At 40.4% G+C, this 13,527-nt stretch overlaps 1 protein-coding gene across 6 annotated transcripts in view; it reads left to right on the plus strand.

Annotated features, from left to right (window-relative positions):
• The window catches only part of CCDC18 (coiled-coil domain containing 18), a 251,047-nt gene that overhangs the window by 166,030 nt on the left and 71,490 nt on the right, over positions 1-13,527 (plus strand). For all 6 annotated transcript variants that reach the window (XM_030205711.1, XM_030205709.1, XM_030205710.1 and 3 more), the window contains one exon: positions 9,193-9,360. In XM_030205711.1, coding sequence (XP_030061571.1) covers positions 9,193-9,360 — 168 coding nt within the window. The remainder of the gene's footprint in view (positions 1-9,192; positions 9,361-13,527) is intronic.

The raw sequence follows: 13,527 nt of genomic DNA on the forward strand, positions 1-13,527 counted from the left end.
CAGTGATCATAATATGATCGGTTTTGATATTGGCATTGAAGGAAGTGAAACTAGGAAATCAAGTACGCTAGCGTTTAACTATAGAAAAGGTGATTACGACAAAATGAGAAAAATGGTGAAAAAAAGACTGAAAGGAGCAGCTCGCAGAGTAAAAAACTTGCATCAGGCGTGGATGCTGTTTAAAAACGCCATCCTGGAGGTTCAGGACAAATATATTCCACGTATTAGAAAAAAGGGAAAAAAGACTAAACGTCAGCCGGCGTGGCTAAACAGTAAGATAAAGGAAATCATTAGAGCCAAAAAACAATCCTTCAGAAAGTGGAGAAGAGAACCAACTGAAAGTAACAGGATAGATCATAAGGAATGCCAAGCCAAATGCAAAGCGGAGATAAGGAGGGCAAAAAAGGACTTTGAGAAGAAATTAGCGTTGGAAGCAAAAATACATAGTAAAAACTTTTTTAGATACATTAAAAGCAGGAAACCGGCCAAAGAGTCGGTTGGGCCGCTGGACGAAAATGGTGTTAAAGGGGCGATCAAGGAGGACAAAGCCGTAGCGGAGAAATTAAACGAATTCTTTGCTTCGGTCTTCACCGAGGAGGATTTGGGGGGGACACCGGTGCCGGAAAGAATATTTGAAGCGGGGGAATCGGAGAAACTAAACAAATTCTCTGTAACCTTGGAGGATGTAATGGGTCAGTTCAGCAAGCTGAAGAGTAGTAAATCACCGGGACCTGATGGTATTCATCCCAGAGTATTAATAGAACTAAAAAATGAACTTGCGGAGCTACTGTTAGAAATATGCAATCTGTCCCTAAAATCGAGTGTAATACCGGAAGACTGGAGGGTAGCCAATGTTACTCCGATTTTTAAGAAGGGTTCCAGAGGAGATCCGGGAAATTATAGACCGGTGAGTCTGACGTCGGTGCCGGGCAAGATGGTGGAGGCTATTATTAAGAATAAAATTGCAGAGCATATACAAAAACATGGACTGATGAGACAAAGTCAGCACGGATTTAGTGAAGGGAAGTCTTGCCTCACCAATCTAATGCATTTTTTTGAGGGGGTAAGCAAACATGTGGACAATGGGGAGCCGGTTGATATTGTATATCTGGATTTTCAGAAGGCGTTTGACAAAGTGCCGCACGAAAGACTCCTGAAGAAATTGCAGAGTCATGGAATCGGAGGTAGGGTATTATTATGGATTAAGAACTGGTTGAAAGATAGGAAGCAGAGAGTAGGATTGCGTGGCCAGTATTCTCAGTGGAGGAGGGTAGTTAGTGGGGTCCCGCAGGGGTCTGTGCTGGGTCCGTTGCTTTTTAATGTATTTATAAATGACCTAGAGATGGGAATAACTAGTGAGGTAATTAAATTCGCCGATGACACAAAATTATTCAGGGTCGTCAAGTCGCAGGAGGAATGTGAACGATTACAGGAGGACCTTGCGAGACTGGGAGAATGGGCGTGCAAGTGGCAGATGAAGTTCAATGTTGACAAGTGCAAAGTGATGCATGTGGGTAAGAGGAACCCGAATTATAGCTACGTCTTGCAAGGTTCCGCGTTAGGAGTTACGGATCAAGAAAGGGATCTGGGTGTCGTCGTCGATGATACGCTGAAACCTTCTGCTCAGTGTGCTGCTGCGGCTAGGAAAGCGAATAGAATGTTGGGTGTTATTAAGAAGGGTATGGAGTCCAGGTGTGCGGATGTTATAATGCCGTTGTATCGCTCCATGGTGCGACCGCACCTGGAGTATTGTGTTCAGTACTGGTCTCCGTATCTCAAAAAAGATATAGTAGAATTGGAAAAGGTACAGCGAAGGGCGACGAAAATGATAGTGGGGATGGGACGACTTTCCTATGAAGAGAGGCTGAGAAGGCTAGGGCTTTTCAGCTTGGAGAAGAGACGGCTGAGGGGAGATATGATAGAAGTGTATAAAATAATGAGTGGAATGGATCGGGTGGATGTGAAGCGACTGTTCACGCTATCCAAAAATACTAGGACTAGAGGGCATGAGTTGAAGCTACAGTGTGGTAAATTTAAAACGAATCGGAGAAAATTTTTCTTCACCCAACGTGTAATTAGACTCTGGAATTCATTGCCGGAGAACGTGGTACGGGCGGTTAGCTTGACGGAGTTTAAAAAGGGGTTAGATAGATTCCTAAAGGACAAGTCCATAGACCGCTATTAAATGGACTGGAAAAATTCCTCATTTTTAGGTACAACTTGTCTGGAATGTTTTTACGTTTGGGGAGCGTGCCAGGTGCCCTTGACCTGGATTGGCCACTGTCGGTGACAGGATGCTGGGCTAGATGGACCTTTGGTCTTTCCCAGTATGGCACTACTTATGTACTTATGTACTTATATAAGTTGTATTTCTGGTGGCGGTCACTTCAGCTCGCAGAGTCCGTGAGCTCTAAGCCCTAGTAGCTCACTCACCTTATATTAAATTTTATCACAACAGAGTAGTTCTCCACATGCACCCCATCCAACATTTTTCAACATTCTTCCAACATTTTTCTCCAGACCTCATGCCCATTCTAGTGAAAATGTATTACATACTAGACTGCAAGTGAGCTTTAGCCTTCTATCTGGAGAGGACTAAAGCCCATAGACAGTCCATCCAGCTTTTCCTTTCTTTTGAACCCAACAGGTTGGGGGTGGCCATCAGCAAATGCACACTTTCAAATTGGGTAGCAAACAGCATCTCCTTTGCTTATATCCAGGTAGGGCTAACTCTGGAGGAACATGTCACAATGCTCATAATTTTAGAGCCATGGCTGCATTGGTTGCCCACCTGAGATCAGCCTCCATAGAGCAGATTTGCAAGGCTACAACATGGTCTTCAGTCCACACATTCACATCCCACTACTGTTTGGATCAGGACACCCGAAGTCACAGTCGGTTCGGACAGGCAGTTCTGCAGAATTTGTTTGGTGTCTAGAATCCAACTCCACCCTCCTAGGCCCTGTTTTATTCTGTTCCAGGCTGCACCTACCCCTAGTACGTATATAGTTTCAGGTTGGTTGAGATTTTAGTCTTGACGTCTCGAGACTCCATTATCCTAGTTTTCTTGTTTTCGGTGAGCCTGGTAGCTAGGGATACCCATATGTGTGAATAACGTGGCCTGCTTGTCCTTGGAGAAAGCAAAGATACCTGTAGCTGGTGTTCTCCGAGGCCAGCAGGCCACTTATTCTTACATAACCTCCCACCTCCCCTAGGAGTTGATTTTTGGTTGTACTCTTTATGCTTTTCACCCAATTGGGAGACCTGCACTCGAGCATCAGGTGGGAAGGTACCAGCACGTGTGCAGTGGGATGCTGCTAGAACTTTCTCTAGTGCTAGTGAGCTCTGTTGGATGATGCCACCCACATGTGAGAATAAGTGGCCTGCTGTCCTTAGAGAACACCAGCTACAGGTAAGTATCTTTGCTTTATCTGCATTAAGGCCCATAGGAATAAAATGGGTCCTGTGACAGAAAGTACTAATTGTTAGTAAGACACTTACCTCTATAATGTATCTAGATTTTCAGAAGGCATTTATCAAAATCCCTCTTAAGAGACTTGTGAGGGGAAAAAAAATTCATTGGATAGGAGCAAATATCCTATTGGGGACTGGAAATTCACTAAAGGAATGGAAACAGTCAGTCTCAATTATCAGTTTTCTCAGGGGAGAGAGATCAATATTTGAGCGTGTCAAATCTTTACGGGGGCTGGTGCATTTTAACATCTTTAACAGTTGGTCTGTAAAAGGGAGCAAATAGGAAGAGATTACATTTTGTAGATGATAAAAAAAAAAGTATTCAACTTTGTTAAATCTTGAGTAGTTTGTGAGGTAGGCTGGAGAGTATCTAAATGACAGTTGAAATTTAATAAGGACAATGCAAAGTGATGCATAGGGAGAAAAATAATCCTAACTATTGGTATGCAACGTTAGATTCCATATTAGTCAACATCCAGGAAAAAATAAATCTTGGCGTTACTGTGGACATACATTAAACAATCAGTTATGAATAGAGAGATGCCCCACTGCAAAAAGCAGAAGTCACCAAAAAGAGCAGTGAGTCCACAAAAAATACAGTCCAGAATACAAATTAGAATTTATTAAATTTCAAAATTCAAAACCTAACACCCTTTATTTCATTTAGTCAGGTTTTATGGCATTTCCAATTTTTCTTTGTTTTTCTGTGGCCCACATGCCCCCTTAGACCTCGGGCATCCAAACATAGACTTTTCCACCATTGAGCTGTTTGATTTCACTTTGGCTATTTTTCCTAGCATGTCCCAAAAAACTCCCAGTGGTTTTAAGAAGTGCACCTGGTGCAGCAGGACCATGTCATTCATGGACACCCTTAATTGCTGCCTGCAGTTCCTGGGGCCCAATCATAATCCGTTTTCTTGTAAACTCTGTTCACAGATGTCAAGAAGATGTATTAAGAGTTGAGAAGCAGCATAAATGAATTTTTGGCCTGAAGAAGTCCAATCCACCAAATTTGGCATCCGAGGCATTGATCTCTGTGGCTGTGGAAGCTGCATCAAATGCTGGGGATGCAGAGACATTGAAAGGGCCTCTGCCTTTCTTGATATCAAGCATCAATAGTGGCTAGGATCAAGCATCTTCTGATTCCCTTCTGAATGTGCAAAAGAATTTGTCATCATACTTATTGACAGCAAGGGACTCAAATGCTAAACGTTGGGTGGAGGCCAACAAGCATCTGCATCAGTCCCTCTCGAAGCATGGTATTGAGAGCTTTGAGGTGTCAAGATCTCTGATGTCCTTGACGTGCCCTCAATGTAAGGGCTTCTTACCATATTCCCTCCTAAATGTGCAGAAGAATTTGTCATCATACTTATTGACAGCAAGGGACTTCGATGCTATACATTGGGTGGAGGCCAAGAAGCATCTGCATCGGTCCCTCTTGATGCATGGTTTTGAGAGCTCTGAGGTGTCAAGATCTCTGATGTCCTTGACGTGCCCTCAATGTAAGGGGCTGCTTACCCTCCCGGGAACTGGATGATGTACAACATACTCCCTTATGCTGAAACCAGATCACTAATACTACCCAGATGACTTTGTACTGAGTGACCACTCCAGCTGATTCCGAGGTTTCATTGATGGCAATCCTCAAGGAACTCAGGTCCATGCTCCAGGAGCAGATGGTGTGCCTATTTGCTTGGTAAGAGGCGCTGTGATCCTCAGGAGCTCCAGCCTATCTTGATGGCCAATTCACTGCCTGCAGGGAGCACATTGACACTGAGGCCTTAACATAGTAACATAATAGATGATAGCAGAGAAAGACCCGCATGGTCCATCCAGTCTGCCCAACAAGGTAAACTCATATGTGCTACTTTATGTGTATACCTGACCTTGATTTGTATCTGTCATTTTCAGGGCACAGACCGTAGAAGTCTGCCCAGCACTAGCCCCGCCTCCCAACCACCGGCTCTGCCCAATTTCATTGCTCAATGTAGATATGAAGTTGTTAGCGAGACTATTGGAATCAAACTTGTCTAGTTTTTTGCCAGATTTGATCAGTCCGGCTTAAGTGGGATTTATTAAAAATAGGCAATTGGTTCTTAACCCATGCAATGTTTTTTTTAGCTATGTCGCACTGCAAAGAGTATGAAAATCCAGCCATGCTTGTGAGTCTGGATGCTGCTAAAGCTTTCGATCAGGTCCATTGGGACTATCTCTTTGTACTGTTATGTCATGTGGGATTTCAGGGGTGGTACTTGAAGGCGTTATAGGCCCTTTATACTTCACCACATGCACATTTAATAGTAAATAGGGATAGATCCCCTAGGATTGGCATATAGAGGGGCACATGATAGTGGTATCCCTTGTCGCTTCTCCTATTTGATCTTTCTCTAGAACCCTTGTTGAGGATGCTGAAAGCAGCACCTGAAATTCAGGGCATACAGCTTAATGGATATCAAATTAAAGCGGATGATATTATGGTAGTTCTTACTTCTCCGCAACAATCGCTGCCCCCAATGTTATTGCTTATCAGTACCTTTGGCACCATGCCTGGATTTACACTTAACTACTGTAAGTCTAAGGCTCTGCCTCTGATTCATCAGAGGTGGGGGGGGTGGGGATTTCCTTTGATCTGGGAAGATTCGGCTCTACGCTACTTAGAGGTTCTTATACCAGTAGATCTGGCCTCATTATACAGGATCAATGTTACCTCCTTATTACAGTAAACAAAAATCAAATTAACTGGCAGGCATATCCACTTTCACTCTGGAGTTGTGTTCACTTGTTCAGTATGCTCTTTGCCCTTAAGTGGCTTTATGTTTTTCAACAGCTACCTTTGTATTTAAGGGTAAAGAAGGAGCGTGTGCTCCATAAACTTCTACAACACTATTTGTGGAAGGTGAGTGAATCTCAGGGAACCAGGAGATCTTCGGTACCTCAGGGCCCCATTCCAGGCATGACCAGTTGTGCAAGGCAGGCAGAGACTGACATCTCCAGGGGAGTACTTTTATGAGTCTGATTTTGACCATTCCTGGGTATCTGAGGAGGGATCAGAGGTTCTCTTGAAGGAGGGGTTCCTTGGTCTTCCTCAGACCCCTCTCCTCCAAATTAAAGGTAAGTCCCGTCCAGAGGAGTTTTCCTTTTTGATTTTTTTTTTAAAACAGGAGATTGCTAAGTCCATCTCGTTTGATTTAGAAACTGAAGATGAGCCCAGGACCAAGACATTGGACATCCTCCAATTTGATGTGCACCCCTCCCCCAAGAAAGATGACATAGAATCCTTACGCTTGTACAGATGAAGAAGGAGGAGGACCCCACCCCCATATGCAGCATGTTAATAAGAAGGTGAACTCTCTGTATAGAGCAGAAGGCTCTGGGATTCAAGAAGCTCCAGCTTCATCACCATTTGGTGGTTAAATCTGATGTCAAAAGAGCCAAGAGTTCCAGGACTCACTCCTTGGTGCCTCCAGGGAGGATGGCTTGGACATTGGAATCTTTTGTGAAAAACTTTTATCAGAATGCTATGCTTGCCTTCAGCATAGCTTCTTACCTGTTCTTAATGAGCATGCACTTGTGGAACATTGTGCACAATGTGGCAGAATTCACAGACACACTCCCTCAATAGAAGGCTGAGGAGTTCCTTCAGCTAGTAGCTAAAGAGTGGGAATGTGGAAAACACATAGTCTGGGAAACCTATGATGCTTTCAATATGGTGTCCAGATACTCTGCCATAGGTATTGGGTTGTGCAGACTTGCCTGGCTATGCGCCTCAGACCTAGAACCAGCAGTTCAAGAGAAGCTGGCGGACATTCTGTGCCGAGGAGACGTTTTTTAGTAACAAGGTGGAGGAAGTAGCAGAACTTTTTCAAAAAGTGTTTTGAAACCATCAAGTTACTAACCCAGCCCACTCCTGGCTTGCCCTCCACATTCAGAAGATATTCTGCTAGAGGGCAGCAGAAGACCTACTACTCTGAAAAGGCATAGGTTCCCTCCCTCCTCTCAACCCCCATAGAATAACCAGAGATCTCACTCACTGAGTACCCAGAAATCCCTGCTGGCTCCCCAGTCAAAACAGGAGATGAGCTTTTGACTGCCTTCATTCTTCCAAGGCCTGGCTTCAGAACAGCACAGTCAACTAAAGGAAAGGAAATTATCAGGTAAGATAGAATTTCACATTTCTTGTCAACTAGTGTGTGCTTACTTCAGCTAAGTAAAAGGACCCCTTAGGTTTTCAAATATTAATAAAAATTGTTTTTCATTACTCAATAAGAAAGAATTTGCATTTAACATCTTTCTCCCCCTTGTGAAGGGGTAGATATGAAGAGGGTGCTGGGCTTCTGCACCCCCTGAGTGGAGTGAAAATAAGAGTCCTCTCTCTGCTTCTTGTGTTCGTTCACCTGATGCTCTGCTAATACTTCCTGGAGCTAGAGTATAAGCATGTCTGAGTGAAAATGAAAAAAAAAAAACCCAACAGGATAGTTACTTGGGATGCTTTAGACACCATAGAAAAAAGTAGGTGCAAAGCAAGAAAAAATTAAGTAGACCTCCAACAGAAGACATTTCTTTATTTTTAAAGCGTTCCTAAGGGAATGAATACATGCATCCACCAGTGGTATGCCTGATTTGTAGAACATGGCTTTTAGAGAGGCTGCTGCTGCTGCTCTAGGTAGTTAGGGAAATAGCAAAGGCTGGAAGAAAACTCTTCCACAAAGGAGTAAAGGTTACGCTAAGATGCATGAAAAAGAATGCAAAGGCAGGATGCATAGAAGAGAGAAGATGTATGGGGTAATTGTTATAATTGTGTGCACTTGTAAAAAGTACATAAGCAAAGTACTTCTGTGAGGTCTTTCCAAACAAACTATGTGCATATTTTGAAAATTACTACAGGGAATTTGTTCGTATATTTACACATTCTCTTTAGCATGCTCAAAACTTTCTGTAAATACAACCAAATTTTCAAAGTATGCATTTAAATGCAAACTCTGTCAACCCTGGGAATGCATGAGCTCTGTGTTGGTAAAGTGACAAATGTATTGACTGTATGCACATAATATTATGTGCATATTGATCATGAACATTTATAAAAGCCCATTTCTGTGTGTAAAACACAGAAATGGTTTTGAAAATTACCCTCCCTAATTAATCAGGAAAACAAGCATGATGGCAGTATTTGGAGAAGACAGAAACAGCAGGGGCGGCTTTCCCATTGCAGCAGAGGATTGCTCAGAACACAGAGAAAAGCAATACCACAATGGCAAAATGTATGGAGTTTGTACAAACTATGGATTAAGTACTAAAAATATCAGAGACTAAGAAAATGTAGCATAAAGATAAAAAAAAATTGTTTCAATTGTATTGAATGCTTCTTTCCCTCGAGTTGTGCTGCTATTAGCCTAAATATGGTTTTTTTTGTAGGAAATCAGCACCACCCAAGTAACTTTACATTTACAAAACTGAGAAAAGGTTTGCGCTTTAAGTAATGAGGTAGTGCCTTAAGCAGGAAAACAGAGGAAGGAGCAGAGGTTTCTGTGGGCTATAAATTGTTTGCTTGCTTAATGCTCATTGCTGGCTCAGTGTATAAATGTATTTTCATTCTGTGTTTGTACATTAACCACTTTTTCCGAAAATACCTTAGAAGTTTGCTCTCTGAGAATCACAGTTCAGTAATCCTATATCCAACCCTAAATTAAGTAATCCACATACTTGTATGATTACATTCAGATTCATCATCTGCAGAAAGAATTGATGTTAAGAACCCACAATCTTCAGGAGACCAATGAAGAAAATGCCCGTCTACAGCTGACACTGCAGCAACAGCAGCAGATGCTACAACAAGGGACCGTTAGAATTGGAGAACTAGAAGACAGCCAGGGAGAACTTGAAAAACAGGTGTAGTACATACTGCACTAGTGAAGGAGATGGTTTTCTTAACTTTCAAATAAAGAACTGTTTTACACAGTAGTAACTGTAATATTTATTTTTACAGGAGATTTTAAATCAGCTGCAGTTGGGGAGGGTTATATATTAAGTTAATACATGTAATCAAAACAGTAATGAACAGATTAATATTTTGAGATGAAAATCAATTCATACTATAAATGCTAAGGAGCTTATATATTAACATAGTAAATGACAGCAGGTAAAGACCTGCATGGTCCATTCAGTCTGCCCAACAGTCAGATTCATTATCAAGGCAATATTGAACCAACAATCTAGTAGTAGTATTACAACATTTTACTTGCTAAGTTCCATTATATGATGTCATCCCCTCCCCCACTGAAATATACAAGACCCACACTAATGTCAAATTTGGTCATTTTACTGTTGTTATTCTGTTAACACAATTGTAAGTTTTGTCAAACTATACCTGTTATATACCTCCTTACACAGATTTGAGATCAGAAGAATCAGTTTGGGGGTCATTTACTAATGTTTAGCAAGTACTAACGTGAAGGACAAAACAGGAAAAAAACACTACAGTGTTTCCAAGACACAATGGAAGAAGTAGGGGATGACACAATGACTTCCACTCAGAGGATAAATGCAAAAGCAGTCTTTATTGAGCAAAGCACCAAGTTGGGTTCTGACATGGGACCGTGTTTCGGCAGTTGAACCAGCCTGCCTCAGGGGTCACAGAACCCTTTTAGAATGTGGGGACACTGTGTGCGGTGCTTGTCAAAAAACATGGAAGGTATATCACCTTTATATATTGCAGCTAGGTGAACAGAAGCATGTCTAACGTGTAGTGAGTGAGCAAACACTGGATGTCATTGTGTCATCCCCTACTTTCTTCCATTATGTCTAGCAAGTACTAACACCATGAGCACATGTTATGTGCTGCAGGGCCCATTTTACTTGTATGGGCCCTGTGACAGACAATTCTAATGGCATTATTTTAGACTCACAATTAATAAATGGCTGCCTTCATGCATTTTCAAGGCAGATGAGTAGGATACAAATAAAATTCTGTTGGAGCAATATTGCACAACTTTTAGAAATAAAACCACAATTTGAAACATAATAATCTTAATGAGAGAAAGCACCCAGTTCAAATGAATAATAGTATTTATTAGTTTTGTGAAGTGCTTTCAGGTACCACAGGTGCCATAAACTTTAAAATTTGTGAAAACAATTTAAACTAGGCTTTTATTTAAGTTTTGGATTACTTAATGTATTCTTGAAAAATCAATTATGTTTTGACCTTTTCATCCCATTAGGATTTCAAATAACTTTTATTGAAAATATTTTATACAAAAGTTACAAAATACAAAACCAAAAATAAAAATCATGCAGGCAACTTACCAAACAAAGGATGCCTATCAAAGAATAAAAAAAATTATAATAATGGAATTAAAATAGAAGGATCAGATGTTGCATAATATATTTTAAAGAATATACAATACTATTTAAAATGTCATAATAGCATTACATAAAGAAGGTACATATATAATACCATATTTAAGTCATATTGTACCCAATAAAACCCTGGTATGGGATTATAATAGTTAAACTTATAAACTTAACCATCTAATTATGACAAAAGTAAGATATAGGGCTCTAAAGTTGTTTATGTTGTAAGTAATGATTGGAACATTCTGCCATAACTGATTCATATTTATATATGGAAAAAGCTGAGTTTCACCAAAATATGAAAGTCACTTTACTATTGTCTTTCCAAGCTGTGATGATAGTTTTTAGAGCTATAGCCATAAATATGTCAAGTAGTTTGGATTGTTCAATGGTTAATGAATGTACAAATCCAAGAGATCAGAATATTACATTTTTGTAAGTGATAGGTGTATGTATAGAAATAAGTTCTGATATGCGAGACCAGACTTCCTGTCAGAATTATTGCAGCCCACTGCAGGAAAACAGTAAATGTTCAAGAGTTCCAAGGTCATGAAGACATGACCAGCATTTGTTAGAAGATGAGGTATGTACTTGACGACAGACTGGAGTCCACAAGGCTCTGTGTAAAACAAAATATAATGACTGCAATATAGGCGCAGATGATAACGGCTTATTAACTTTCTGCCAAAAATAACACCACTGTTCAGAAAGTTGCCAGCCAGTGTCTGTAGACCAGGTCTTACACAGGGATAGTAATGAAAGGGAACAAGTAGAGTTAAACATTTTGTTTATCTTTGAAGCAGTTTTACCCCAAACCAGGGCATCCATTAATAATTTGAACATTTCAGGTGTTGCACATAAAGAATTCAAAGACTGCACATTAGCCAGGGTACAAGATCTTAGTTGCAAATATTTAAATAATTGTGATAATGGTAAATGGAACTTATTGCAAAGCTGTTCAAAGGAAACAAAAGAACCATCCTTTACTATGTCTTGTAAAGAGTAGATGCTGCAATGTATCCAAGCATCCCAATAAACTGTTTTATGATTAATACAGAGAGATGGATTATTCATAAAGGGGTCATTAATGAGGAAGAGATGGAATTTTTAAATTTGTTATCGCTATAGCAATAAGTGCACTCGATAGAATGTTATGAGTATTACTATCTTAGATAATAGTGAGCCAAAACGGCATGATAAGGGCAGTGAATGTGACAAAGCTTATTCCAAGGGTAACCAGATAGGAGGAGTATCTAATAAATCTTCAGATATTCACCATGCCACTGCCCTTAGAAGAAAAGCATATTTATAATGTTCAAAATCAGGAAAATTGACACCCCCAAAATTTCTAGGTTATTTTAATTTATGGAGAGGAATTCTGAGGGGTTTATTTTTCCATAAGAAATTTTACAAAACTTTATCCACAGTTTTGAAGAAACATGTGGGGAATGTGAAGGGTAGCATAGATAGTAGACAAAGTATTTGATGGGCCAAAACCATTTTTATACTATCTAGTCTGCCCCACCAAGGTAAGTACATAGGGGACCATCTAGCACAACTGTTCTTAATTTGTTTCAAAACCTGGTATATATTCATATCTAAGGTTTCCTGTGAGGATGCTGTAAGCGGGCCTAAGTATTTAAGATCATTTTATACCAGCATATAGATATTGATGGGAAACTATCAGGTAAGCAATAATCATTCAATGGTAATACCTCTGTCTTTGACCAATTAATAGTATAGCCGGATAAAGAACCAATTTTCTCTATTAATGCAAAAAGGTTAGGGACAGAAGTTTCTGGAGATAAAATGTATAGTAACACATCATCTGCATATGCAGATAATTTAGTTGATTAACCAGCCAGTTCAATAACTATAATCTGATCAGATTGTCTAATAGATATCAGCAATGGTTCAAGTATCAATATAAAGGGAAGTGGAAAGAGAGGACATTCTTGTCATGTTCCTCTTGACATAGAGAAATAGGGTGACATAAGAGTTTACAAAAATACATGTGGATGGATTAGAATACAGAGTTTGAATCATATCAATAAATGTGTCTCCCAGATGAAACCATTTTAGCACAGTGAAAAGGAACTGCCATTCAATATAATCAAAAGCTTTCTCAGCGTCAAGGGAGATGGCACAGGCCGAACTCACCATAAATTGAGCCGCCTCGATAACATGACAGAACACTCTGGTATTATCTGCTGACAACCTGCCCTTTATAAAAACATTGTGTGGGATGTATTAAGTATGGTATAACCTTTCACAGTCTATCAGCCAAAATCTTGGCATATATTTTGCAATCATAATTCAGCAAAGATATCGGATGATATTTTTTAAGTAACAAGGGATCACGACCAGGTTTCTCCAACACTATAATAGTGGCTTCCTTGAAGGATCCCTTACTGGATTTAGCAGAAACCATTAAATAGTTGTAGTAGCTTTGGAGATGAAAATGAAAGAGTATAGCAATAGAAGCCAATAGGTACTGTAAGGGGGCAGGAAAAGGTTGGACCAAAAGAATACGGGAACAGGAGCTCAAGCAGGTAGGAGGTTACAGAAAGAGAAAGTTTCAGTATCAAGTTCCCAGTACACCGAGGGTTATAAGAATCCAAGGGCACAGTACAGTATAGGGGGTGAAGTGCTTCTGAGTACGAAAGAAGAGCGGGACTTGGGGGTGATTGTGTCTGATGACCTTAA

The sequence above is a fragment of the Microcaecilia unicolor genome, chromosome 6 (assembly GCF_901765095.1).
Source record: "Microcaecilia unicolor chromosome 6, aMicUni1.1, whole genome shotgun sequence".
Lineage (NCBI taxonomy): Eukaryota > Metazoa > Chordata > Amphibia > Gymnophiona > Siphonopidae > Microcaecilia > Microcaecilia unicolor.